The sequence below is a fragment of the Umbelopsis ramanniana genome (assembly GCF_025399195.1).
Source record: "Umbelopsis ramanniana AG unplaced genomic scaffold K450scaffold_61, whole genome shotgun sequence".
NCBI lineage: Eukaryota > Fungi > Mucoromycota > Umbelopsidomycetes > Umbelopsidales > Umbelopsidaceae > Umbelopsis > Umbelopsis ramanniana.
This window is the reverse complement of record NW_026252147.1, coordinates 36,867-64,175: the sequence shown is the minus strand read 5'-3', so window position 1 is coordinate 64,175 and position 27,309 is coordinate 36,867. Positions and strand designations below refer to the sequence as shown.

The 27,309-nt window shown below is 44.2% G+C and overlaps 11 protein-coding genes across 11 annotated transcripts; 4 read left to right on the top strand and 7 right to left on the bottom strand.

Moving 5' to 3' along the window:
• Positions 1-268: 268 nt before the first annotated feature.
• On the bottom strand, positions 269-3,697 carry K450DRAFT_255935 (uncharacterized protein). The gene is made up of 10 exons (XM_051591421.1): positions 3,328-3,697; positions 2,888-3,257; positions 2,570-2,791; positions 2,437-2,477; positions 2,326-2,353; positions 2,050-2,254; positions 1,867-1,976; positions 1,139-1,802; positions 556-699; positions 269-489 (listed from the first exon to the last, which is right to left on the bottom strand). Exons 1-9 carry the CDS (start codon positions 3,360-3,362, stop codon positions 608-610), a joined length of 1,767 nt encoding a protein of 588 aa, XP_051441634.1. The 5' UTR covers positions 3,363-3,697; the 3' UTR covers positions 269-489; positions 556-607.
• On the top strand, positions 3,297-4,544 carry K450DRAFT_255933 (uncharacterized protein). The gene is made up of 3 exons (XM_051591420.1): positions 3,297-3,614; positions 3,692-3,996; positions 4,102-4,544. The coding sequence occupies exons 1-3, from the start codon at positions 3,586-3,588 to the stop codon at positions 4,497-4,499; spliced, it is 732 nt and encodes a 243-aa protein (XP_051441633.1). The 5' UTR covers positions 3,297-3,585; the 3' UTR covers positions 4,500-4,544.
• Positions 4,545-4,558: 14 nt separating this feature from the next.
• On the bottom strand, positions 4,559-6,310 carry K450DRAFT_302566 (uncharacterized protein; the record flags this gene model as incomplete). Its single annotated transcript, XM_051593775.1, has 5 exons — positions 4,559-4,789; positions 4,877-5,134; positions 5,287-5,627; positions 5,777-5,923; positions 6,046-6,310. 5 exons carry the CDS (start codon positions 6,308-6,310, stop codon positions 4,559-4,561), a joined length of 1,242 nt encoding a protein of 413 aa, XP_051441632.1.
• A 410-nt stretch (positions 6,311-6,720) lies between these two features.
• On the bottom strand, positions 6,721-8,864 carry K450DRAFT_302565 (uncharacterized protein). The gene is made up of 7 exons (XM_051593774.1): positions 8,413-8,864; positions 8,224-8,327; positions 8,030-8,146; positions 7,525-7,957; positions 7,314-7,457; positions 7,117-7,238; positions 6,721-7,043 (listed from the first exon to the last, which is right to left on the bottom strand). The coding sequence occupies exons 1-7, from the start codon at positions 8,456-8,458 to the stop codon at positions 7,017-7,019; spliced, it is 993 nt and encodes a 330-aa protein (XP_051441631.1). The 5' UTR covers positions 8,459-8,864; the 3' UTR covers positions 6,721-7,016.
• A 662-nt stretch (positions 8,865-9,526) lies between these two features.
• K450DRAFT_201847 (uncharacterized protein) lies at positions 9,527-11,376 on the bottom strand (the record flags this gene model as incomplete). Its single annotated transcript, XM_051584676.1, has 3 exons — positions 9,527-10,635; positions 10,727-10,993; positions 11,112-11,376. 3 exons carry the CDS (start codon positions 11,374-11,376, stop codon positions 9,527-9,529), a joined length of 1,641 nt encoding a protein of 546 aa, XP_051441630.1.
• A 944-nt stretch (positions 11,377-12,320) lies between these two features.
• K450DRAFT_255921 (uncharacterized protein) lies at positions 12,321-14,339 on the bottom strand. The gene is made up of 2 exons (XM_051591419.1): positions 13,104-14,339; positions 12,321-13,042 (listed from the first exon to the last, which is right to left on the bottom strand). Exons 1-2 carry the CDS (start codon positions 13,881-13,883, stop codon positions 12,656-12,658), a joined length of 1,167 nt encoding a protein of 388 aa, XP_051441629.1. The 5' UTR covers positions 13,884-14,339; the 3' UTR covers positions 12,321-12,655.
• Positions 14,340-14,399: 60 nt separating this feature from the next.
• K450DRAFT_255914 (uncharacterized protein) lies at positions 14,400-16,850 on the top strand. Its single transcript, XM_051591418.1, has 6 exons — positions 14,400-14,943; positions 15,050-15,455; positions 15,525-15,783; positions 15,871-16,063; positions 16,135-16,339; positions 16,440-16,850. Exons 1-6 carry the CDS (start codon positions 14,492-14,494, stop codon positions 16,755-16,757), a joined length of 1,833 nt encoding a protein of 610 aa, XP_051441628.1. The 5' UTR covers positions 14,400-14,491; the 3' UTR covers positions 16,758-16,850.
• A 59-nt stretch (positions 16,851-16,909) lies between these two features.
• Positions 16,910-17,491, top strand: K450DRAFT_119685 (uncharacterized protein). The gene is made up of 2 exons (XM_051583942.1): positions 16,910-17,202; positions 17,289-17,491. The coding sequence occupies exons 1-2, from the start codon at positions 17,016-17,018 to the stop codon at positions 17,408-17,410; spliced, it is 309 nt and encodes a 102-aa protein (XP_051441627.1). The 5' UTR covers positions 16,910-17,015; the 3' UTR covers positions 17,411-17,491.
• A 2,871-nt stretch (positions 17,492-20,362) lies between these two features.
• Positions 20,363-21,515, bottom strand: K450DRAFT_255907 (uncharacterized protein). Its single transcript, XM_051591417.1, has 6 exons — positions 21,219-21,515; positions 21,101-21,147; positions 20,966-21,020; positions 20,749-20,882; positions 20,565-20,683; positions 20,363-20,495 (listed from the first exon to the last, which is right to left on the bottom strand). Exons 1-6 carry the CDS (start codon positions 21,277-21,279, stop codon positions 20,480-20,482), a joined length of 432 nt encoding a protein of 143 aa, XP_051441626.1. The 5' UTR covers positions 21,280-21,515; the 3' UTR covers positions 20,363-20,479.
• Positions 21,516-21,953: 438 nt separating this feature from the next.
• On the top strand, positions 21,954-24,561 carry K450DRAFT_274530 (uncharacterized protein; the record flags this gene model as incomplete). Its single annotated transcript, XM_051593125.1, has 13 exons — positions 21,954-22,091; positions 22,164-22,217; positions 22,281-22,538; positions 22,637-22,699; positions 22,767-22,886; positions 22,971-23,099; positions 23,170-23,287; positions 23,355-23,482; positions 23,556-23,718; positions 23,784-23,886; positions 23,967-24,100; positions 24,165-24,270; positions 24,363-24,561. The coding sequence occupies 13 exons, from the start codon at positions 21,954-21,956 to the stop codon at positions 24,559-24,561; spliced, it is 1,713 nt and encodes a 570-aa protein (XP_051441625.1).
• A 926-nt stretch (positions 24,562-25,487) lies between these two features.
• Positions 25,488-27,063, bottom strand: K450DRAFT_255897 (uncharacterized protein). Its single transcript, XM_051591416.1, has one exon. The coding sequence runs from the start codon at positions 26,707-26,709 to the stop codon at positions 25,771-25,773; it is 939 nt and encodes a 312-aa protein (XP_051441624.1). The 5' UTR covers positions 26,710-27,063; the 3' UTR covers positions 25,488-25,770.
• Between the last annotated feature and the right edge of the window lie 246 nt (positions 27,064-27,309).

Genomic DNA, 27,309 nt, shown 5'->3' with positions numbered 1-27,309 from the left:
AGGATTACCGTATACTTGTACTAAACAACTCATTCAAGTCTGATCGAAACTGTAGTCGTCATTGTTGTTGAAGAAGACATCCAAGTCAAAGTTATCATCCAGAAGCGGCACATTGCTATCAAACATCAAGGTATCGTCCGCCAAAAAGTTATTGGTCTGCAAGTACAACATGCGTTAACACCCTATTCGCGAACCTCTTCTTCTCGACGTGTGCTTTACCTCTGTGTTCTCATTATCGCCAGACTTGTACGCATTGGCCATCACATCGGTTTTACCATCTTGGCTCGACATACCAGCATTAATAGCCGCTGCATTTTGAGCGGCTGAGGCGGCTATCTGAGCTGGGGTGGTAGCATCCGGTGGTTTGGAAACAGTCGTTTGTTCGGGAGATACGATATGACCTGGCACAGGCGTCGATGAAGGCGTGCTCGCTGATGCCTTGGCCTGGTTTGCTTTGGTCTTGGTGGCCGGTGATGCCTTGGGCTTTGGCTATGTAGACAAAGGAGATGAATACCCTTTTGAAAAAAGACAACATCATGGTAGATGTAGACTTACCGTATCGGCTGATGGTGTAGGTGTACCAGCTCCCATCATCCCAGGCACCATATTAGGTTGCATACCATTGACGGGTGGGGGTCGATTGTTTCGCAAAGCCATAGCGGCGGCTACTTGGGCTTGTGCTTGAGCATGTGCTTGGGCCTGAGCGTGTTGTGCCTGAGCATGGACTTGTGCTTGAGCATGAGCTTGCGCTTGTGCTTGCATCTGTTGAGCTCTCATCTGCGCATCCCCTCCCATGACCTAAAAGTAAAGAATGCCAACAAAAAGTGATGGTTAGCCGCCCGCCTCGTTTAGGACCCTCCAACATTCGAAATGACATTTACCTGGTTCATTCCCATATGATAGAGCTGTTGCTGTTGCATCAGTTGAGCGGTGGTGGTAGGGGGTGCAGCACCTCGAAGAACAGGGTTAGTAGACATGCCAGGAGGCATACCTGGCATCATTCCATTCATCATACCCATGGTGGCGGGGTGGTTCATACCAGCATAGCCAGCCATCATTTGCGCTCTGGCCATCATATGATTTGCAGGCATTTTGGGTGCAGTGGAATTGGCTGGGCTGCCCGCTGAGCCAGTGAGACCAGCATTCATGGTAGCATGGGTCATGGCGATTCGCTTTTCCAGGTCCATTTGAGACGCTTTGATTTGATCAGCCACGTTATTCATATCTGAATTCCCACTGGTATTGACAAGTTGAGTGCCTTGCATACCGTTCCCTCCTTGTGCATTATTAGACGCAACGATTGACGGTGATGGCAGCACCTGGCTGCTCATATGAGGTGTATTTCGACCACCGTTCGGTCCTCCGGCAACAGAAGGAGTCGGAGCTGCTGGACTTCTAGGCCCAGGTTGCTGTTGCATTCGCGGTGACATGCCCATCATACCAGGTTGCATGGCTTGTGGTGGCATACGGCCCATCATCATATTAGCTTGTCCGCGCTTTTGTTGTTCTATCATCATTTGTTGGTACTGCAGTGCGTTTTGGGGCATGTTCTGCTGCTGCTGCTGCTGCTGTCCTCCGGGGACAGATGCAAGTGGGTTATTGCCTACTGGAACATGCTGTATCGTTGGTGGTAACATATTGGCGGTCATTGGTTGACTTTTTGGTGACACCATGCTTGAGCTTTGGGTAACAGCCGCGTCTGCCATGGCCATTTTTTGCTGATTGGCCAGCTTTTCCTTGTATTGCATGATGGCTGTTTGTTTTTGAGCTTCACTGAAATTTGAATTTTGTATTGACCGTATCTGCAATAGGAAGAGAAGTGAGAAAAGGGATCGTCAAGAATACATCAACCTAGAGCTAACTTACCCCTAATTGATATTGATGCTGTATCATTTGCTGTTGCAAAGTCATGGGTGGCATCCTTGGTGTTTGACCAGTTGGTGGCTTATTGGCCATCTGCATACCTTGTAATGAAGCTATCATGAAAAAGACGATACCACGTTTAGTCAAGACCCCCTTCATCGATGACAGCATTGTTTCCTTTCCTACCTCGTCTTCTGTTGAGCATAGCTTGTTGAGCGGCTGCTGCTGCTGCTGAGAGAGCCGCTGATGGCTGTGATTGCTGTAATTCATCTGCCGGGTTCGCAGGTGCAGCTTGCATACCGTCCTGCGGTGATGGCTTCTGACGTTTATTGGGCGAAGCTGTCGGAGATGGAGAGCTCAATTGACCGGGGTCTTCCTGAGAACGTTTGGACTAGACGGCTGGTTAGCAATGAGGCGAAAGAATAGTGTGTGCATAGCACGAGAAAACACGTTGAATCTTACAAGTTTAGGGGTGGCAGCCGATTCTTGTCTATATCATGATTTAGGCCAATGGTGTCAGAACAATTAAAACTTATTAAACCCAGCAAATTATTGAGCGAACCAAAAACTTACCCAGCATTGGGTCTACGTTGATTTGCACGAGTGCCACCAAGCTGATTTCAAAAAATAGGAAAAAAAAATAGAGAGCAACATAGATTAGCGGCTATGGCCATTCCTAGACATTGGCGGCTCAACCATCACCTACATTATTCGCGTTGTCGGGCTGAAGGTCCATGTTCTCGAGCGGTGGGGCGCCACGTGCCATCTGTTGTTGCTGCTGAGTGACTACGGGAGAAGCAGTCGGACGTACCATTTGTTGCATATTGGATTGGTCCTGCGCTTGATACACTTGTTGAGCGGCGTGTTGTTGTAATCTCAAGAGTTGTTGCTGCTGAAGCATACCCAACATCTGCTGTCTTTTCAAACGCTAAAATAGTATTTGGTTGCAAGTGTTAGCCGCATTCAAAATATTATTCTATTTTATTTTGAGGAAATCAGGGGGTGTGGAGAGAGATTGGCTTACCTGTTGAGCTTCAACGTATGCAATAGCATCCCTGTTTGTACTCCTGTTGTTTTTAGCGGCAAAGACTTCCCAAAAAATCACCCACCATTCGTACAAGAAGCCTCCTGGTGCGTCGAAAGGTACCTTGACATTGGGTAGGTTGGCGGGTGTACGCTTTTTGCTTGAATGTGGGCTTTTATGTGGATGATCCACACGAGCACTATTATCCATGCTATCTAAGGCTGCTGATAGGCTATCCCCATTTTTCTTGGAGTCATTTGTGACCGTATTGGTGGTATTTATTTTTGACTCGTCTGCAAAAGCAAAAGCTGTGTCTTTGAAATTCATCTTGACGAGGTAATCGTATATATAGTCGTGCAATTGAGCGCGACTGTAAGCAAAACATGAGAGGAATCAGTGGTGTTCCATGGTGAAATGAAAGAGCCGTTTTATTTACTTACACTCCGTCATGCTCGCCTTGTGCTTGCCAAGCCATGACGGGAGAGAATGGCAGAAGGGTTTATATAAATGGTGAAGATCAAAAGGAAGCGCGGCTAACTGAAGAGCCTTTTTGCGTATATCAAAAGAATATCAAAGAAAAAGGAGGCGCTGGGGAGAGAGAGAGAGAGAAAGAGAGCGAGGGGAGAGGGAAAGAGACCAAGTTGAATTTCCAAGCGGCGGCCAATCAATCTCTTTGACCTGTACAACCCAACCAAAAGATGAATCAGCCAGATGTAGAATGGCCAAGGTGAAACTTAATGTCAAACCAACGCTTCTTCCCCGGAGGATGGTTTGGTAGCTAAATCAATTCATTCTTGTGTGCAGGGAACAAGGTCGCCTCAAGAACGTGTTACGCCTGAGCAATGATGTAACTTTGGCTCAGCTGAAGTATGTCGGAGGTGTCGATTTGAGCTTTCCATTGAACGACAGTGATCATGCCGTTGCTTGTGTCGTCGTTCTGGAATTTCCTTCGCTAAAATTGATCCATGCTTCGTATAAATGGGTTACTCTAACCCTTCCTTATATCCCGGGCTACCTGGCATTTAGGGAAGTAGGCCCGCTAGTGGAGTTATTAAATGATTTGAAAGCCACTCAGCCTGACATATATCCACAAGTTATCCTCGTTGATGGTATGGATATTTCTGGGAAGGATCGGCATAGTGTAGCATGCCATTGATTATTTTTTTTACCTCATTTTTTAATCGCACGCACATACTCGATCGTGGAAAAAAAAGGAAATGGTATCCTTCACCCGCGTCAATTTGGCCTAGCATGTCATTTGGGAGTTTTGTCCGACACTCCTTGCATCGGTGTTGCAAAAAATTTCCTCCATATCCCGGAAGAAGGTTCGGCTATGGAGATGGTGGAGGTGAAAGCTCGTTGCAAAAAGGCTCTACAAAAGCGAGGCGATACGGTAGACCTAATTGGAGCTTCTGGAGTTGTTTATGGAGTGGCACTGCGATCATCCGATGATGCTAAAAATCCTGTTTTTGTAAGTCAAGGTCATGGTGTCGATCTACCCACCGCTGTAGAAATCGTATTGGCCTGCAGCAAGTTCAAAAATGCCGAACCCATACGACAAGCAGATGGCCTTAGCCGCAAATACATCCGTGATCACAATTTGTCACGATAGAACCATAGGCATGCTCATGTCTCAACTTCAATAAACACTACGATTTCTTTATTCCTATATTATGCTGCTGATAACTCTGGTTTCCCGCAAATTTCTTGGTGAACGATCAATTTCTTATTTGACTTGCAAGAAGTCCATTGTGGAATAGCTATCCTGGCCGTGGGGTTTGATCTATGTAAATGAATACGCAAAAACTCGATGCTCGCCAGACAATTTATACGCAGGGTTTGAGTTGGGCAGGTTTGAAAGAAGAGTCGAATGTCAAAGCGCATTAAATGGCGCAAAATCAACTGTAAAGGGAAAAATAAATATGTGATGTCAACAAGCAGAGACAACACGGTGTTGATCGTTCACCGTATGAAAAAATTCGTTCTTACTGGAATATCGGACTGTGCTTGGTGATCACTTCCTATAACTGATGTCAAGGTGGTTGTCACTCCTGGCATCACGTCACTGAACAGCTGCTGAACCAAGTCAAAGTTTTGGGTCCAATTCACAAATTGATCACTTGCGATACCTAATATTGGCCGGGTTAACGGCTGGTGACATCCATGCTTATTCATGATGGGTTGTACCCAAGGGTCGAAGAGTATACCGCATCTAAACGGATTAAGTGGACTTCGAAGAAGCAGTGCCTGCAACGAAAAGGTATAATTTAATGTACTGCGATGGAAAAATGATTTAAAGTTGGTAGTGCTGAGCAAAAAGCTTTCTTTTGTTTTGTTTGTTATTTTTACTACTGACTTTATCGTATATTTGTGTGATGTAATAAAAAGTTTAGACTTACTGTGGTTGCTCCACCAAAGCTGTGGCCGGCCATGGTCATATTTTGCTGATCCAACCGACCACAAAAATCGTAAAGTACAGGGTCGCCCTTTAGACATGGTTGTTTTCCTGTATTTATTTCTCGCACAAGCTCCAGACAAATTTGTACCTCGGCAGCTCGAAATGTAATTTGGTCTTGAAACAAATCCCAATTTTCTCGATGTGTCTTTTCAAAGGGTATCCACTTTCCATCGGCACCTAAAGCAAGGCTTCCAGATCCGTCCCTGTGTTCGATAGCAAATACTATCAACCCATGACTAGCCAGCTGAGAACATAGATTGGAATATATCAAACGATTGCCGGCTTTGTAGTAGATTTGTGAAAGTATGAAAGTGAATGAAAAAATAAAAAGTTAGTATTCTATACGTCTGCTCGAATAAATATCATAATGTGTCAGAACTGTAGCCTTCAAGTTAGCTGTCATGGGATTGACACATTGTTTGCCACCTTACCCAAACCATGACTGAAAATGACAATCGGATAGGAAGCTTCTTCATCACTTAAAGGTGCATCCATATAGAAGTGAGTGCGTTTTTGAGCAGCGCGAGTTGCCAGAGCTTTGGCAATAAAACCAGGAATACCAACAAGATCACACAAGGCTGTCGGTAAACAATAAAATAAAATTAAAAAAAGGAGCAACAAAATAACGGTTATCATAAATGCTATGGTAATTTATCTCGCCAGAACTCCTTTAAAATTTAAATTTGTGTCTTCGGCTTACCTATACCGTAATGGTCACTGGTCAACCAGTTTGCTTTTGAAAAATAAGTGGACTTTTTGGAAACTGTTGTTGGGTAAAATATTCGGACATAGACAGAGTCCACCTTTGGATGCGTGAATTCTTTGCCGTCCAATTTTGTTGCATTAGAATCGTCAGACGACATGCTATTAGAGTCGAATCCATCGACTGCAAGCGTATAATTTATATCATGGCAGGCTACGGCATAGCTGCCCATTAATTTAGGAAAGTCGGCTAATATGGGCATGTTGAAAATGAAAGGAAGGGAGTGTAGGAGTGGTCAAGCGCCTTACCTGTGGAGACAGGACAAAAGCTGATTCAGACCAGCCTGAGATGAAGAAGAAAAGGAAGAAATGATGAGGAGATATGGCAAGACTTTTCTGCCATTATAAACACTGGCAAAATCTTGGCCGGCTAGTAATACGAAGCAAGAAGCATGTGTACAAGGATACGTTTCATGGAACGAAGAACTGCTTCTTGGATGGGGCTGCAATTTTGCAGAATATCGTCATGTACTATCAATGGCGGATGTTTCCGTATACGAGCAACGACAGCTGGTTAATGCGCATGCATAAATAGCCAAAACATTTCTCCACATATGGTGTAAGATCGGTCGTAACCTCGGTATGGGCACTCAGAACCAGATAACAATGTTGCATGGCAATTGCCCGGCTTTATACTAAATCATTCCGTAATGAACCGTTCCCTAAACTCGACATCTATGTAACATAAGACGCAATTCTATTTGAAGATAATGCGTCGGTGTTGAACGGCTTTCGCCATTATTTTGGAATGGGCCATTGTCGTAGTTGAGCGAATAACGAGGCGTTATATTTCTAACACGAGTCTCTAACCCATCAATAGTAGAAGAAAAAGGAAAGTATAAAATAGTAAACAACTCGTATATTTTTTGTATATTCTTGGAATGATGCGCGACGATTTCATATATCTATCTAAACAAGACCAGCCTCGGTCATAGCCTAGTGATGAAAGAATCATTAGGCATGGAAAACTCGGTAACAGATGGCCGTTCAAATCATTCCTATAGCTTACCTTCTTGAGCAAGACACCCATGTCGGCAGGGGACTTGGAGACAATGACATTTGCATTTTCCAAAGCACGCATCTTGTCTTGAGCACCACCCTTTCCACCTGAGATGATAGCACCAGCGTGACCTAAATGTTAAAAAAAAAAAAAAGAAAGGGTTAGATTTCGATCTGACGCGGTAGCAGCTCAAAATAACAACTTACCCATACGACGACCAGGGGGAGCAGTGAGACCAGCAATGAAGGAAACAACGGGCTTGGGCTTCTCTCTGGTGAGGTTATATTGCTTCAAGAATTCGGCAGCCTCTTCTTCAGCGGAACCACCGATTTCACCAATCATAACAATACCTACGAGGATACCAGGTTTAAAACCAACAACATTTTATACAAACATACCCAGCAAATATTGACTTACCTTCAGTAGCATCATCTTCCAAGAAGACTCTCAAGCAGTCAATGAAGTTGGTACCGTTCAAAGGATCACCACCAATACCGACGCAGAGAGTTTGACCGAGGCCAACCTGGGTAGTTTGGTTGACGGCCTCGTAGGTAAGGGTACCGGAGCGAGAGACGATACCAACGTTACCGCGCTTGTGAATGTGACCGGGCATGATACCAATTTTGCACTGCTCAGGAGCGATGATACCAGGGCAGTTGGGACCAACGAGACGAGACTTGTCTTGGGTCAAAAGAGCTTGCTTGACTCTGACCATATCGTGTTGAGGAATACCCTCAGTGATGGCAACAATCAAAGGAACTTCAGCTTCGATGGCTTCCAAGATGGCGGCAGCAGCGCCAGGAGGGGGAACGTAGATGACGGAAGCATCAGCCTTGGTTTCCTTGACAGCCTATAGTACGTAGGGTAAGTTAATATGGGTGGAAAACGCGCTAAAGTGATGACTCGCTGATGGATACATTACATCTCTGACAGAGGCAAAGACAGGGAGGCCAAGGTGGGTTTGACCGGCCTTCTTGGGGGAGATACCACCAACCATGTTTGTGCCGTATTCAATGGCTTGTTGCGAGTGGAAAGTACCCTGGTTGAGCAATGAGAGTTTAGCAAGGGGTATATGAACTGTAAGAAAATCTGGCGTTGAACATCAGATGACAGTACCTGCTTTCCAGTGAAACCTTGGCAGATGACCTTGGTGTTCTTGTTAATCATCAAGTTCTTGTAGGTGGAATCATATCCAGTAGTACCATAGGCACGGCGGGCAACTAAGTGGATGAGAAAGGGGAGTGGGTCAAATTAAAGTTCGAAAACAGGGATGTGATGAACGATAGAGCAAGTCAAAATGCGTACCTGAAACGGTAGCACGCAAAATGGATGAGTGCTTGGCTGCAAACATGTTGGCTGGAACGATGTAAGACGGTTGAAAATGGTAAACACAGGGTCTTTTCACCAGCTGCAAAAAATTTCCACGCTATTGGACCGGCGGTTCAAAATTTCTGCTTTTGACTCGAATTCAAAAGACAAAGCACCTTTGCTCAAAACCAGTGGCGTCACTATTTTAACTGAGTGAAATTTAACCTGGGGTCTGTCGATCGTGTGTGCGAAATACCATCGAGTACATAGTTATGAGACAGAAAGAAAAAAATCGAGAGAACTGTCTTGAGCGTTGGAGCATTGGTTTGAACAGGGGGATAAAAAAAGTTTGTGACACTGTAATAATTTCGCTGACAATTTTTTTTTACGTGTACTCAATCGACCGCCAGACCAGTTGGTACGAGCAACCATAACGCGGTGAGTTGAAGGTTATATCAAAAAGTATGCTTTGTATCGTCAGTCTTGGTTGCTACTCGTTCAAGTCGAGATAGACTTTTAAACGTTGGGTGCATCCCCCATTGTAGCACGTGATTGTCCTTTGAAGCGAAACTGGACGATAACCTTGTCAATATTAATAAGACATGACCAGGTTTGTTCTCATGTCGATGTGAGTGATTAGCATTGAGCTTATTTTTGTAGACATATAGCTACTTTTTGAAAACTTTGTTGGATGAAAATTTCGTGAGACACAACATTGATAGGACTGCGAGGTAAATCTGATATCGTGAGGATGATAAGAAAAAAAAAAAAATAGTAATACAAAAAGGAAATTCTCATTCCCACTGCAGCCACGGTAAATGCTTAATCTTGACGTTTGAAGAATGAAAGCGCGTATGAAATAGAAAGGTCGATGCTAGCGAGGTTCAAATAAGGTAAGAACACATCGTCACAGATGATTCCTTTTGATTTAAATATAAGCTGGTGGTCAATGTTAGCTGAAATACCCGACCGCCAACCATATCAAAAACACCAGCACGACTACCTTTCTTTTTTTTGTTTTTCGTTTGTGTATATATAATATATTTTTTTTCAAGAAAAAAAAAACACAAGGATGGAGGTTTATTTGACATAGCAAAGGGGGATATATAGTTCAGATAAGAGCCCGTCGCTTGGAAGTGGCCATATCATCCATGTCACATTCCTCATCCACCCTACTGGCGACAACCTCTGACGATGCAACGGTAGTAGATGAGGTGGATGCACCCGAACTGGAGCGTCGTCTTGTTGCTTGAGAAATGGGCGAGTGAGCGGAAGAAGCATACGGATGATAGTGATGATGATGGCGGGGGAAAGTTGCAGTCGAGGACGTGACTGTAGAAGACGTAGGGGATCGTTGTGAAGGAGTGGATGGCGATGAGTTGATGTCGCTGGGTATACCATGTCGAACTGAGCGGGAGCTTTGATTACTACTCGGTAATTCGCAATTGAAAGATGAAGAACTTATTCGATGATCTGGTGTAGCCGCTCGTCGGGTATTGATAGTTGCTGCTATGGCAGTGGGTGAGGCGGATGGAACCGAACTCGCCACATTTGCACTATTTATCCGACCTAAAGATGAGGCAGACGAAGAGAGAGCTGTAGTATTACTAGATTCTTCGTTACCATTTTCGAAATTTGGTGTAGAAAGTCTCAACCGTTTGATATCGGTTACATCATTACTTGAGGTTCGTCGATGATGCCGCCGAGGCTGTGTATTTTCTTCAGAGTTTTCCAAACTAGAAGGTGCTGGTGTGACAACCTTCGCATTGGCATCGGTGGTGTCCAAATTGGCTCTCATTTTTTCAGCAGTAATAACCGACATGACTTCTTTGTCTGCGCCGGTAGTTGGGGGGACTTGCACATCATCGTGTAATCCGATATCGGCTTTCCGGTAATCCGGGATTAGGGCAGATGTAGTTGCTCCTCGTTTCTTATTCAATTTGGCTCCCAACGTTTCCCGCTCTCGTCGAGCGGCTTCTTGCAGCATGACGCACTTTACCTTGTAATCGACATTAGCCCGACTTTGAAGATACATGAAAAACTCGGATAACTTTGAAAAATCCCAGTCCTGGGCAAAAGCTCGCAAAAAGCGTTCACGTTGTTGATTGGTGGATGACATATAAGGAGGAGTAGCAAGAATGGTGGTGATCAAGGTGGCCGTATACTGGGTGGCCCAGCTGTGGGTAAGATGGCGTAACAGGTGAGCTCTGCGCAAGTCGCCTAACAGATTCAAATTAAAAATATTAGTAAAATAACAAAAATGTGGGATGAAAACCAGATGTTTACATCTGGGAGTTTGATTGGTGCTTACCAACTTCATCTTTCCAATCAACAGTAACATGCCTGACCAGAATACTGATGCTTTCTAATCGCCAATCGCTGATAAGCCATTTTAAAGCGTTGATGATGCGAAATAAGGGGTATTCATTGGCAATGCGATGGAGGTATACGGCGGTGACAAGAACGTTATCTTCGGATTTGAGCCAAGAGTAGAAAGTGGCATCGTAAAGTTGGTCCATGCATTTTATATTACGATAAACGTCTCTCCATGAATTATCGTTGTCTTCGGTTATAGAGGCTGTTTTAATGAGAAAAGGAGAAGGAGGGGGACAAGGTCAGGTTCATTGAATTCCCTTAATAGGTCGAGAGGTTCGGATAAAAAGGTTCCCAATCGCCCAAAAAAAATCATGACTTACGTTTTGGGTCTACTGGTTTCTTTCTGCCTATCCAATCTCCAATATTGACACTCTTGAGGGAGTGTTCGAAAGGTGGAAAGATTGAATTTGGAGGCTGAGACGGCGCAGATGGAGGCCCCAGAGCCAAATCCATTCGTGATGCACTATTGCCGGCGGAGTGAAAGTTGAATGTTTGTTGATTGGAGTAGGATGTTCTGGTCAGTGGATTGTAAGGTTGAGAGAGTAGTGTGGAATGGTTGACATGATTGGTGGACGATGTATTCATGTGAAAGGGGAAATGGGGTATTGGTAAATGTGAAAAGAAAAAGAGAAGTAAGGAAAAAAAATATTATTATTTTTAATCTGAAGCGGGGCACTCAACAGGCAAATTCTCACTCAGTGTTAAGAAGAAACAGAAACAATCCCAGTCTCTGTTTTTGCCATCCCTCCCCCCCTCTTTTTTTCAATAGCTGATAGGTGTTAGCCAATATTACAACACTATTCCTTTCAAATCAGCGTCTCTACCATTCATAACGTGGTTGTTTACATTCGGGGCTATAAAAGTGCTCATCCGATCTTTGGCCTTGAACGCATCAAGAAACATGGGTCCCAGTGAGCTAACAAGAAATTTTTGAAACATCAATCTCAAACAAACCATTACTTAAGTCAATCAGCTGTCAACCCAGCCCAGCGTATACTCCGTCGCCTCGTAATGAAAAAAAAATTGTCATCGGTTTCATTGGTCTAAACATGGGTGCTTTGATGCGACTCTTATAATGAGAATTGCGTAGCGTCAAAACGGGTCCCAGAGTTAGGTCATTGCCGATCGTCTATATTGGATGCCAATGCTGAGCACCACTAAATAAGCAAATCAGAAGTAGCCTGATAGGATAACAAGCATTCCTTGTCAGTAAGCCGTCTGCTTGCTCATAAAGGAACATGTGCTAGGTCAAGGAGTGCACTTTTCCATGTCGTGATCGTCGTCACACAAAGAGTGTTTCCGCCTTTGTGCAACCCTTACCAGCTTTGCTTGGATCAGGTGTCCTACAACCAGATCAAGGCTAATGCCGTTATGTCGTCAGGACAGCCCATCGTAAAATATACCATTGAAAAGAGTGCCCGCGCTATGATGATAACGAGGTGTGGAGAAAATTAAAAAGAACACATGTATATCCACTCAGATCTTTGCCCCTGGTTCAGCTATTTTAAAATCCATGGGCAATGTCAAGGTGTTGGGTTGGCGTACTTTTGCGGCAACTTGCCAATGCTTTTAATTGTACGTTGGTGTTAATGGCATTCATTGGTGAAAATGCCATTGGGTTATTTTTATCAACAGAGGTTGTGAAGGTCATCGCCAGTGACATTGATAAATTACTTTTTGAAAAAAGAAAAAAAAAACTACATACAGAGGGGGACTGTAAAGCCATGATGATGAAAAACAACAAACATTATTACAGTTTTTGGGAGGTAAAGAGAGGGATCTTTTGCTTATCCATGCTTGTCTCTCCGAGAGGCCCAAAAAAAAAAAAGGTCATTTGGGGGTGAAAAGATGTCACGGTTCAGTTTTACTGCGATTGATTCCAAGTGCCGTCTTCTATCCTAGTTTCGTCGTGTTTCCTCACAGCATCAAGCTGGATATATTGTTCACCGAGATGTTGTTCTTCTAAAGTGGTTTGGTATATATGATCAGTCTCAATAATGCAGCTGGTTTGGAATTCCCAGTCTTGCCCAGTAGCAAAATGAGTGAATTGGAGATACTCGTCGGGGTACTTGTTCTTGTCACGGAACATGCCTCCATTCCACCAAAGGGGTCGTCCATCCGTTCCAAGATGAAGTTGATTTCCACACACTTGACTTGGATCGCCTTTATGGCCAAGACCACCAATGACCGCACCATAAGATTTCAAGAACGCATACGGAGTTTGAGTCATTTCGTACCCAACCCAAAATGTCTACAAAAATAAATTAGCAAATGCCGTGTCAACTTTTTTCCATGATCGGATAGAAACTTACTTCCTTGTCACCATGGACATGCTTATAGGTAACTTCGTCGCGCTCCTTCTTCCCGTTCATCTTGCAAGTGGATAACAGACCGAACAACGACTTGGATTTGTTAATGACCACCACACCGGCTTCTTGTTCATGGGAGGACGAGAGATTCCACCATCTGGAGCGCGGGAACTGAGTGCTATAAGTTGGTAGAAAGGAGAGAAGCCAGTCTCGTCCTTTGAACCATTTGGGAAATAGAGTGCGGTCATAGAAGAACAATGCACCCGTTTTAAGGTATGCAGGGTCGCTCAAAAGTTCTTCCGGCTTGCGGAAAAAGTAGACGTCCGCATCCATCATTATAACTTCAGTGAAGCTGGAGGCTAAAATCGCATAAGGCTTGATGGCCCAGCCACCGAGTACGGCCCATTTGTTGTCGATAACTTTGGAAATATCTCGAGTTCTGACATTGGTGAACTCGGTTTCAAAGTACAATCGCTTCATGGGCGATAGGTCGTTGTCGTCAATGTAAAAGATCTCAATGGGAAGTTGGGAGTGTAAAATCTCTCTAAGCGCTCTAATGGCGGTGACAGCATAGCGGAATTGATTGTTTCCAACGCATAGAACAATACCTGTCCCTTGGGACATTTCCGGGATTTCAAAGGCAGATTTAAAGGTCATGTGGATCCAAGGATACAATCGAGATTCCAGGGACCGGAACAAATGCCATAACTCGTCGTAGGTTTCTTGGACGTTGATACCAGCCTTTACCATTGGATCAAACTTTTGAAACAAAACCTTGTACATCCGTTGTTGATTGGTTAGGTGCCGGAAATCAGGTACGACTTCGCCCGTAGTTAAAAGTTCGCTTTTGAACAGCTGGCCGAGAGAGCTATTCAGTAAAACGTCATCAGCTTTCGTCCATGGTGTTAAGGGGTGTGGAACAGCAATATCGTAAAAGTTTGATAAATGGATGATGTCCGAATCATTTGAGGATAATACTATGTACCGAGAAACCGGGCGTTAAAGGTTGTGCAAATTAATAGTATCACACTGGGCAAAAACCCTGCAAAGTCTTACCTGGCTCAAACACATGACGATGGCTTTGGTTGACTAAGCTCGAGACAGATGAAGCCATGTCTATGGATGGCTTATCGCTGGAAACCGTCCATTGTACGGACAGATACATTAAGCCGATAATCAGACATAATGCACTGATTATCCGGCCTGATCTTGGATTCCTGAACATTTGGCAAACGAACCACGCAAAATCTGTTTTTCCCTTCATGTCCGCCAATCACCCTGACATCACCTTTGAGACGCCGACAGCAACTCCGCATGCTGGTATTTCAGCCATTTCCAAACTCTATGCCGGTAATTTTTTTTCATTTTTCGACCTTTAGTTTCCTGCAAACATGTTTTCAGGAGTTCGAGCTCGTTTACCAGCTATTTATCAGCTCTCAAGGACCTATGCTTCAGCTGCGGCCAAAAAGAAGTCAAAGATAGCAAAATACACCCTAGTTGGCGTCGCCTCTGGATCCGCCTTAGGTGCAGCTTATCACTTGAGCAAGGACGATGAGGTTATCAACTCTGCAGTAGGCGCGCATTTGACTGTACCCGAGCAAGCCTTCAAGCCCAAGCTAGGAGGATACAAGAATCTACCAGTCGTGTCTCACTTCTTGGATGATTCTGTCCATGAAGAAAACACGAAGCCTAGGTTGGTGGTTATCGGTAGCGGATGGGGCGCAGTGTCGGTTCTTGAGCAGTTGGAGAAGGATGACTATAACGTCACGTTGATCAGCGAAAACAACTACTTCCTCTTCACCCCTCTTTTGCCTAGCGCAACGGTTGGTACTCTTGAAATGAGGTAAGTATACGGCAATAGTGAAACGCTGAAATGAGCGGGAAAATTGCGTCAAATTTGGTAAGGTGCGGGATTTCAAGCAAACATTGACATATTGGTTTGGCGTCAGATCACTTCTAGAGCCCATCAGGAAGATTACGGATAGAATGAAGGCCCACTTTTTACAAGTGACTGCCAAAGACGTTGACTTTGACTCCAAGCTCGTAGAAGTCACAGATCCTGCTACTGGAAAGGACTTTTATGTCCCATACGATAAGCTGGTGATCGCTGTTGGCGCAACTAGCATGACGCACGGTGTGGAAGGTCTGGAAAACACTTTCCAGTTAAAGACGATTCAAGATGCCATTAAGATTCGTCGACAAGTACTGGAGAACTTGGAGGTGGCAGCCTTGCCTACCACACCCCCTGAGGAACGAAAGCGACTTCTCAGCTTCGTTGTTTGCGGAGGTGGGCCGACTGGCGTAGAATTTGCCGCCGAACTTTTTGACACTCTCAACGAAGATCTAGTGAGATGGGTATGTATTTTTGCAGCAGGCAAGCAAAATATAGAAAGATTGGTTGACTAATCGCTGTTCCGTTCAAAGTTCCCTAAAGTACTTCGAGAAGACGTTAGTGTCACCATCATTCAGTCTCGAGATCATATTTTGAATACCTTTGACACAAGTATCAGTGACTACGCCGAAAAGAAGTTTGATCGCGAGAAAATCAAGATAGTGACAAACGCAAGAGTGAAAAAAATAGACGAACACTCAGTGCATTACACCGTGAAGAATGCAGGAGATCCCAGTAACCCTGAAACTCAGCAATTACCTTACGGATTTTGTTTGTGGTCTACAGGCATATGTACGTTGTTTGTTGCAATGTCGTTTGAAACATTTCGTCAAAATACTGACTTATCTTACCTACCCTGAACTTGTGGGAAAAAATTAGCCATGACTCCATTTGCTCGCAATATATCGGAGAAATTGGAAGCTCAGAAGCATCAAAGAGCTTTGGTGACCGATGGTACTTTGAAACTCAAGGGTATACCGGATGGATCAGTGTATGCAATAGGAGATTGTGCAACCATAGAAAATCCTAAAATGCTATCCCATATTATGGATATTTGTGAAGCCGCAGACAAGTAAGAAGAATGTAGCAAATAAGCAAGTGCTACTCAATCATTAACATATCGTTCTGCTTGATCTCTTTTAGGAACAAAGATGGTAGCTTGACATTCGACGAATTTGTAGAAGCTGGTCAATACATGTGTCGACGATTTCCCCTCGCAACCACCCATTTATCCAAGATGTCAGATCTTTTTAAAAAATATGATGTGGACAACAGTGGAACTTTGGAAATCGATGAACTTAGGGTGCTTCTCACCGATTTAGACAAGAAGACGACTAATTTACCCGCAGTAAGTAGCGATCACATGAAACAAGAATGAATTGGCAAAAGTCAAGCAAGGGGTGTGGATAATGAAAAATGACTGACATCATATTGGCATGATGATGTAGACGGCACAAGTAGCCAACCAACAAGGCAAATATCTAGGCAAGTCAATATCAAGAATTGCCAAAGCAAGTAGGCAAGGGGTTAGTGAGGATCAGGTTGTGCAGCCCTTCGCGTATCATCATCTAGGTTCACTTGCGTATCTTGGAAACACTGCTGTAGGCGAATTTAGCTGGGGCTATAAGATGGTTGGCGGTTTGTGGGCATTATACCTATGGCGCAGTGTGTACTGGAGTGAGCAAGTCAGTCTGCGTACTCGATTGAATCTCAGTATTGACTGGACGAAAGGTGCAATTTGGGGCAGAGATCTATCAGCCATATAATATGAAACTTGGAGATATTCCCCCATTAGCTATAGAAAATGTTACCCTGATCCATAAAATAAAGAATTGTGTTGTTGGTAATCCATTTCAAAATGCGACCGTGGAATGACGCTTTTTTGGTATCCCCAAAAAAGGCGACGTGCCCTGTGACAGACCTTTGAGAGCATCATGCTCCATCATTGTCAACTGCATTAGCTCGTCTTAAACTGAATTCAGCGGTTATATAATAAGGGTCTTCTATCCCTTCCTCACCACAACATGCAATCGCACAACCGCTCGCTTTCATCCGCCATGATTAGCCATGATTTACAAGACTGGCTAACACGGACTTCAGCTGAACCTGCCCCACTACCTAATTGCTGCTGCGAACAATCCACTTGCGCTAGCTCAGAATTATTCCACGATACTATAAAGCGACTTGAAGGAGAATCAAGACTAGCTGCAGGTACCTTGATTGACTCGTCGATGGTTGCTAAATACCTTTGAGCCCCCTTTCGATTTTGAACCTAATACATTGCATATCTTCTGCAGAGATAGGACAAAGTTTATTATTAAAGTATGAAAAGTTTGTGCAAGAAGACGAACAAAGGAGACGTGAATATGAGCAAAAGGTGAGAAAGACGGCCAACATGCTGCTGAATTGTTTAATCTAGGCTAACCTATCTCTAATATTTCCTTTTAGCTACTCAAAGCAGAAGAAAAAATCAAGAAACTTCGTTCAATTAATGACGATCTGGAAAAACATAACGAAGATCTCACACTGCAGAACAACAAGTTGACGTGGGAACACGAGAAGGCACAACAGGTACTGCAATGCATTTCAATTGCAGAGTAGATGTTTTGCCCTGCGTATCGTAGTAGTGCTCCCCTTATTAACTCCAAGCTACTCCTCCTGCAGACCATTAACATGCTGTCATCTGATCTCGAACTTTCAAATCACAAAGTTGAAAAGCTTGCTGCCGAAAATGAATCGAAAAATGCCGAAATCGAAAAAACCCGGATATTACGCATGTTAAGCCGGCAAGCTGACCTACGAGATGAGTTGAATGAGACCAAGGTATGGTTATGATAAATCATCATCGTGCTTTTCACAAATACGGATGACTAACTAGTACGATGTCCATTCTGTAGATTGACGACCTCAAGCAAGAATTGGCTTTGTCGCGAAAAAATGAGATGTTTCTGGAGTCTAAGCATAAAAAATTATTGGCGAGATATGGTACGTTGTAAATTTGTCAGGGCAGGCGATCTAATTGTGTTGCACCTTATTAACTTTTTTTTTTCTGGGCACAGAATCACTGCAAAATAGCGCTGATAACTTGAAGCAAGAAAACCGAGTTCTTGCCGAGGAAGCTGAAGGTGCTCAAAGTGCCGAATGGCTACGACATGTGAACGACAGACTTCGTACCAGTGAATTAAAGGTGAGAGCCGACTCACATAATTTGTTGCGTCTGACATGAGAACGCAAGCAACTTATGATGCTTGTCCCAATAGAACTCTTTATCAGAAAGTGTTGATATTCGACCACAACAATATCACCATCTCATTTCACTCATCAAAGAATTGGGATTCTCGAACAACAAATTAAAAAACGAATTGGCAGAGTATAAGGATATGCTCTCGGACTCCAAAGCTGAAGTGACGCTGTTGAATGCGAAGTTGGAACACCTGGAAGTGTCTGATGATGGCTCAGATTTCGACCCTATTGACGCAGCAGATGGTCACCATAGTAACGGCGCAGTCGTGACTCGACAAAAGATAACGGAAACTGACATACTGATGGATGATCCAGAACATTCCCATCTTGTGAATGCCAGTCGGTCGTACTCTACATCTGTACCGCATGACCATACTTCTCCAAATTTGATGAAAAATAACCTAAGTGTCCGGAGATCAGCTACCACCATGCGAAGTTCCGATCATCAACCTGACAACCACTACAATACACGTTCATTAACAGCACCCTTATACCTCGACTCCGCTAATAATATTTCCAATACCTCTCTGTCGTCGCCCACCGAGACCCCTACCGTGGTTCATCATCACTACCATTATCATGTACATAAATCCAAAAACGCAGGTTTGCAAGAGATTGGCCATCGGTCATCGCGCAAAAATGCCATTGCCGGTGCGGAACTTTTCATGAAGGAAGAGGCGGCCCAGAACCGATCCTTGGTGACTGGCAAATCTCACCATACCACCGATATCTCAAAACCTGTAGTGACGTCTGTACCCAGCAGCCGGCGCAAATCTTTATTATCAACCAGTTTGAATGACCTTTCTAGAAAACAAGAATTGGAAGAAAGGAGAGTCAATGATAGTGTTAGCAAGAAAATGCAAGGCGCACATGGTCATCTGCACACGCAATGGTCTACAGATGATGGCCTTGAATCTATTGATTCGGATACACCTCAAATCAGTGGCCTCGCAGCCAGTGCAGACGCTTATGCTGGACATTCTTCCAACATTCCAGAAACTGAGCTCAGTCTATGCAAAGATGCACCGTACCATTCCTTGCACCACTTGGGTGTGCACTACTTTGAAAGATTGAAAGCGACTGACATCAGAGCTCTTAATCGTCAGCTTCGAAGAGCTTTTGACATTCTGGAACTCAGCAGTATGAGCAATTCCATCATTGACAATGTTCTCGCCGATGTCAAGGTCCTCAAATCCAGATTTTTATGGGTGGAACAAAACCTCGCCAACAATAGGGAGATGGGCTACAAAGACGAAGGAGAGTATTCCCAAATTTGGGAATCGGATGTTTCTATGGAGGACTTTTTCCCTTTAGTTGAGTTGACGGAAACACTGTTATCTGAAATTGGAGAGATGCGAATGACTCTGAATGATTTGCAAGTGGAATATGTCAACAAAGTCGAGTTGATTGAGCATCAAGCGGAAAAAGATATTCTACATAAGCGCGAATTGAGAGCGGATCGACCCGCCGCCGCCCATAATGACGGTACATTTTCCTGGTTCACCAATATCCTTGCTCGCTACAATACCAAGGATTTCGATAGACCTCCCACTCACCTCAAGCGGCATAAACGCACAGTGTCACATGAATCTATTACATCGCAACTGATGGAGCGAATGGAGGACGAAGATCAAACCGCCAAGGAACCCCAATCCAAAAAAGAACCTATCACCAAGCGGGAACCTCGTTCGTCCCATAATCATACCGATACCAATCCGTATCTTTCTTCGTCTTTTCTTGGCATGGATGCCTTGATCGATCCTAAGTTATTACTCAAATCTTCCGCAGCTACCCTGATTCCTCGCGCGTCACGGAGCACAGGCACACTCCGAAAATCGCAATCGTCTACTCGACCAAAGGAAGCTGCAAAGTCGTCCACACTACGCCAATATTTATCCACCACACTCTCTGGTAGTCTTTCTGATTATTATCATGATGACAGTCGACCGGCAACTCCCGATGTAGACTGGAAGATTGCTAATGGAATCGGAACTCGACGCTTTTATAAGTAATAACTCTTCCATGTTTTCCTTACAATATACCCTAGTTTTTATGCCATCCTATTATAGCACACACATACATACATCTTCGTCCTCTTTGATCCCCCTCCTTCTATTCCCTTAACCCTAATATGTATGTATAAATGTTTGTATGTATTGAATACACCAACGCAGTCTCGAATATTCACAAAAGCAGTACAAGGGATATTAGTTATAATGTAGGATTACCTAAAGGCAAGAGTGCATTACAGTACATCATTCCTATGAGAGGAGAGGAAATATTAATGGTGGGAACGTGGCAGTGACGGGAAGTATGGGCATAAGACGTACCAAGTTTCGCCATCGCCATAGTCATCATCCAAGTCGTCTTCCGAGTCATAAATGTCTTCATCGTGGTACTTCTTCATACACGCCAAACAACGAGCCTTTTCTGCATTTCTTCGTTGTGCCTAGAGGAGAACATACAATGAGCTGTCAAACGTCAAAAAAGAAAGTGACATGTGGCCTGCCGTACCTTGGCAAAGTCTTCTAACTTCTTGGTCTTGGTACAAATCATGCAGGTCAAGGTAGTAGATTGCCCTGGTGTGCACTGCTTACAGCAAATCTGTTGCTTCTTCTTATTGTTTTTAAAGCCTTGAGGTGCCCAAGCTATGAATCAAAGGTGAAAACAACGTGGTTACTCGAATGCCACTCGGGATCTACACCAGGATGAGAATGAACGAAGGACTTACGGTTGTAGGTAACCTTTGACAATTGCGTTTTTGAAAATGCTTCGGCGGGAAGATTCTGGTAGCATTGTTAAGTAAAATTAAAGTTGAGATCTCATTACTCGTGCGGCGCTCAACAGATACGGACCGATCCCTCACCTTCTTGCAAAATATACAGTCAAAAGTGGTGGGTGTAGGGGTTTGTGCTACGACAATGAGAGGTAAGAGAGAAGAAAAACGTCCAAGAACAGCTTGTTCGTATTCAGACGATACTTACAGTTGCTTCTGGAAGCCCCATGTTCTGATGATCGACCATGGTATGGTGAACCGGCTTGCATTTTATGTTAATAACGATGCAGACAAAGAAACTCCAAATTGTCAGCTGAGGTTGATTTTCAGTTACCACAAAATAGTCCCTCCACCCACCATTCTTAGGCTGGGATCAGGCACACACCAGGTCGGTGGCAGTCCATAATTTCAACTTGGCAAAGTAGGCTGCCTACAGTTCACACTGGATAGAGAACCTGCTTGTCATCTTTTCCGACCCCTTTGTTCTTTTGTGAAAGTAAATACCTACAGAAAATGATACGCAGACGGTATCTTCCGTTACACCTGTAGCCCGTCTGAAATCCAAAACTAACTGTTGATACATGTCCGCGTCAGATCCAATCCGTGCTGCTGAGTGAATCAATCAGTGTACCTGGGAAAACACCAGAGAAAAAAGTGTGAAGACAAAAAGGGGTCCTATTTGAAAAATAAGAGCTCTTTAGCTGTGGCCAAATTTGATACCCAACGCCAAATCGCAATTGGTATCATGGACGTCACATCCAAAGTCCATCGGCAGTAAAAACTCAAGGGAATGTGAAGTAATATGCTCAGGGCCATTAAAAATAGATTTGGCAATGTCTGACCGCAGCGATTGAAAATGGATATATTAAATCAACCTGGCTAAAAAATGCCATCCATCCGCCAAATCTAAGCATACTTGATTTTCTCTTCCGTATTGCCAAAGATGATGGGAAGCGATGGATCACTTTCCTTGTCCGAGATTACTGTGCCCCCCACGCCGTCTGAGACATCTAGCAAAATCGCCAACAGTACTTCCGAACCTGACATTGACGAACTTGTAGAGAAATGGCGCAACTTGGATGTAGGTAATTGACTAGAAACAACCGGTATACATCGTAGCGAATAACATTGCCCTCCCTTTGCACTTCCTCAGAACGGACTACCATGTCTTCTTGAGAAAACAAGGCAAGACATTAGTGTTACCAAGGTTTGTCTTAGACAGTCTCAATGGTAGAAGAAGAGGTTAATGAACTTTTATTGTGAATTGTAGGAAGCGCTCAATTTTTTTAAGAAGCGAGCTGCCATTGAAGAAGAATACGGTCGACAGCTGACAAAGCTCTCGCAGTCGATGATGGAAGGACATGATCGCCAACAGCTTGTTTCCGACACTCTAACTCAATCATGGACTAATATCTTGAAAGTTCATGAAACCATAGGAGAACAGCGACTGAAGTTTGGCTCTGAAATTTCGGAGATTGCTGAAGACATCAGTTTCTTAATTAAGGATATTGACAAGAAGAGGAAGATGGTAAGTTAGAGTAAAGACACGAAAGAAAAACCATCACAGTATATGAGCGCATTCGTGCGCTAGTTGGCTTCCATCTCATAACAAATTCTAATTTGCAGACAAAAGATCTCAGTGCAAGACACGAACGTGTGTTGGTTGATGCAGAGCTGGCGTTATCGAAGGTAGGCAGATAGAAAGAATTTTTGTTTTATACAAAGTACTTTTGTTCACTTTCTCCTCCCTCTTTAGGCTAAACAGCGGTATGATATTAGTAGCGAGGAATGGGAAACGAAGCTCATGCAATTGAAGACTGAGGCAGGCGGAATGTCCTTGAAGGGCATGTTTAAGCCCAATAGAAATCAAGCTCAGGTACGAAAAAGCAATGATACAGTAATATTGCCTGTCGAATTTATACATCACCATGTTTTAATACAATATTGACTACTTTTCCAGTTGAACAAGTACGAAGACGAAGCTAGAAGCAAAGCTGCTGCAGCAGATGAACAATACAAGCAACAGCTCTCGTACGCTAACAGCTTGCGCAAGGATTATTTCGAGGAGCATTTACCCAAGATGCTATCGGTAGGGATCCTTACAGTATCGACCTGCGAAAGACCCTACTGCGCCATCTATCTAACTATTTTACCTATAGACACTGAAAGGGACCGATAATGAAATCTGTGTGGCCTTGAGATACCAATTGGCAAGATACGCCTACTCGTTTGAACAAATGATGGCTGCAAATGGAAATGAGCTAGACAACGAGCAAGGTAAGCTGCCATACATCCTAATTTCAGCGTTCATGGTTGCCTACGCTCAGTCAAATAAACCTTTCAGATAGCGGATTGAGAACGACTATCACACGCATAGACAAAGATGCCGACTTACGCAACTATGTCGACACACACGGTGGGCGATTTATATCTACGCAGATCCGAGAGCTAAAGTATGAAAAATACGAAATGGTAAGTTGAGGTTTTCAAACCAATTGGGTTCCTTCAGCGCAATGCAGCTTTAATAATGTGATGGTCTACATAGGCTGTCAAAGTCGAAGAACCACAGCCTGTGGCTTTCGCAAAGTCAATTCCCATCACAAAGGGTCGCACAGTGTTTGGAATCGGCCTCCAGCAGCTTTTAGACCAAGAAGGCAGCGAGGTGCCCATGATCCTTCGCATTTGCACTCAAACAATTGAAGCCTACGGTATGTGATAACGTCCATCCCTAACGCATTAAAAATGGATCATCCTCATCCATCCCACAATCTAGGTCTGCATAACCAGGGCATCTACCGCTTATCAGGAGCAGCCAGCCATATCAGAAAGGTTAAATCCCTCATTGAACAGTGTGAGTACAATTGTGACAGCGACGAGTACGTATACATCGCCATATAAGGTTCATCAAGTAACGTTTTGAGTTCTTCCACTTTTTCAACTCTAATATAGCCAATAGTGTATTCCTTCTGACACCTGAAGATTACTCCGGAGATATCAACAGTGTGACCGGCGCACTCAAGTTATGGTTCAGGGAGTTACCAGATCCCTTGATCCCACGGCGAGTATCGGATCAATTCATTGCCGCAGCCAGTAAGTGAAAGGAGGTAGAACAATGGTTGGATAGGTGCACGACTCATTATTTTGGCGGTTGCAGAATGCGAAGACGAACGTGTCCGTGTCATCAGTCTCCATACTGCTATCAATGAGCTGCCAGATGCCAATTATGCTACGCTGCGATATTTAGCCAATCATTTGGACAAGTAAGTCGTGAATCACATCCCAAAGGTTGATGTCGCTTGCTGATCACACGCAATTTTTTTTTTTTGGCTTGGCTTGTACCACCCCCCAACAGAATACAGCAACATGAAGTCTATAACAAGATGGGGACCCCGAATTTGGCCATTATATTTGGGCCAACCTTGATGGGCGGGGATAAGGATGGCTACACCTTTGACGAAAGCAAGACGCTACAAGACATGCAATGGCACGTACGGGTTATCGAGACCATTCTTGAGAATTATCGCGTCATTTTTGAGCCTGATGAAGAATAAAACATGGTTTGCCTATTGGTATCGAGCTTCAGGAGCCAGTGACTCATCATTGTGTAGAGCCATTATGATTGGCAAAATCTGAGACAGATGAGAGTCCCTTCCTTGACTTCGTCATTATCCCTAGTTTCAATTAGAGCGCGTGCAGGTAAACATCAGAGTGTGCAGAAATCATGTCTCGATTATCTACAGCACCATGTAAAAAAAAATGGGGTAGGTAGGCGGGCGGGCGTACCCACCATATGCCGAACAGTATATCATGTGTGTGAATACAGGAAAGCATGGGCCCAGGAAGTAGCGCTAACCTGCGGCAGTCACGATGTCGGCTACACCAGAAAGTTTAGTTGGATGGCTTCCATCTATCAGCGAACTGGGTTTGAATCCAGCGCACGTACTAATTCATCTTGTGCCGATGAATCATCTATGACCAAGCAGTTCGCTTGATGGATAGATAGATATCAGTCATCCCACATAGCTCAGCCTCTCCTATCGGTCTCCTGAACGTTTGTTTGTTGACCCCAGTCCTACCTTCCTTACCAAACCGGTGTAAAAGGGCACCCGCCCAAGTGCCTTTGAACCGATGAAGTATGCTTGGCCCCTTGGTCATTCTGATCAATGACCGCCTGTTAAAAGAGAGATTACAGTGTAGCATTTTCGCCTGCCTGCGGTGCGTAGCCCATATGATGGGTGGTATCGGCTGACAGCGACGTAAACGGACAAACGTCGTAAGATCTTTTAAGATAACGCCCATCTCATAGGAAATACTTGAAGCTGCGCTAAGCCATTCTCCTCCCACTATGAATATTCGCCAGCAGCAGCGTGGACGACTTGTTTAGCCCAGGTACAGTAATGATGTTCATATCACCCAAGGGTTGTAAGCAATTATTTAAGTGGCGCAAATGAGTTTCCGGATTTTCCCAATAAGCAGAGGAAATCCTGTCTTGGAATGAATTGCCCAAAAAGTTCATAGCCCATCACGATTCTTTAGGGTTCTTTTTTGTGAAACTAGTAGAATTTTTTAATCATTGATAATGGTACATTAACCAAGTTAGCGAGGAAACGTGGTTACTTCAGTTCATACAGGGTCGGACGAAGGGGAGAAAATAAAGGCAAAGCAGAGAAAAAAGTTAAAAGATGAAATGTACAATGTGGGGGGTTGAAAATGAGATGTGAGGGGGGGGGGTAACTATAAGGGACAGTATATCTTTCTCTCTAGCGAGATCTCTTGGGGCTGGGCAAGGAGTGGTGGTCGGCCTTCCGCTTCTTCGACTCGGGAGGACTGAAGCCCTCGCAGGCCATCACGACGGCCGAGTCAGGGTGAATAGGCTTAAGGCGATTGTCTTCTGACATAACAGTAATCGATAGGTCGGCCATGGTGCGTGGTTCACTTTGGCAAAGAAGGAAGCCATCGGTGTTGGGAGCGGTGGCCATGGATAAGTCCACCATAGGATAATTTAATTTGTTTTCGCCAGTGCGATGTTGAACATGAATTTCAATCATCTTGCACCATTGGTTCCAAGCATCAGGGGCAACGCCCAGTCGCCAGTCCAAGAGTTCCAATACAACACGCTCAGCGCGGTTGACTTCGGACACGGGCAAACCGCTGACTTTGGCCCAAGCGACATTTTTATATGTTCTGTCCATGAGGTATTTATGTGCAGTCATCAAGCAAGCCAAAAAAATGCGGCGTCCGCAAGAGATATATTCAGCGTCGTCGTGGGTTTTGTCGGCTGCAATGACGGCAGGCTTGATCCGGAATAGGTAAAGTAAAGCGAGTTGAAGAGTTGAGTGGGTGGTGCGAGAATGAGATAAAAGATGGTGGAGAAATTTTGGGAGGGAGGCGATAGGTTTGTTGGAGTTGACTGGAGAAGGCCAGATAGAAGAGAGAATGAAAGCAGTGGTGGCTAGAGAGAGAGAGAGGTGTGAGAAGAAGCCTCCTTGAAGGCAGTTGGTGGGTGGACACTTACAAACAAGACCATCAACATAATTCGACTTAAGAGCCGTTTTGCCTGGCTTAGTGGAGGAGGCTTTTACAGTCGAGACATGCTGTTTAGTAGGTCTTTGAAGATGAATGGTTTTCAAAGCGGGTAACACGACAGCATGCGACACGGGGGTGGTGAGTCGTTGGCAAGTAACAGCACAGCTCATCATAGATTACGTATGGGACAGCAAAAAAAAGTAGAATACAAAGAAGTATGTTGGATATCGAGCACTTAGTTGGATAAGCCGATATCAGCTAACTGAAGAAGAAACCGATATAAAAACGAGAAGAGCACAATCGCTGTTGAAGCACAATAGGAAGCCTAAAGGGTGAGTTTAGACAGCCATATTGTAGTGAAAGAGTCGATGAGTAAAGTGAAAAAAAGGTATGGATTGACAAAGAAGGGAGGAAAAGTAAGATGATTGAGATGGGAGTGCGTGGTTTTAAAGGGTGCGAAATAAAAAAAAATTTGTCGCACAGCAAAATAACTAACCATGACCCATAATCCCTGGAGCTGCCCATCTCCGCCAATCAAATGAAGTTGCACCTAGATTCTAATCACCGATGAGACGTATGACTCAAGCCAACAAAAGCCCTCCAGCTTCCTACCAATGATAATCGCTGTGTCATATTAACGCTGTGCTGATCTTCCATCACTTCTCCTGCTCCAGCTCACCAATCACACCTCTTTGCCTCTGCTACCATGTCACATGCTTCGTTTGGCACAGAAGGAGTCACCCGAGTACGCCTCAGTCACTGTATCGGCTTTT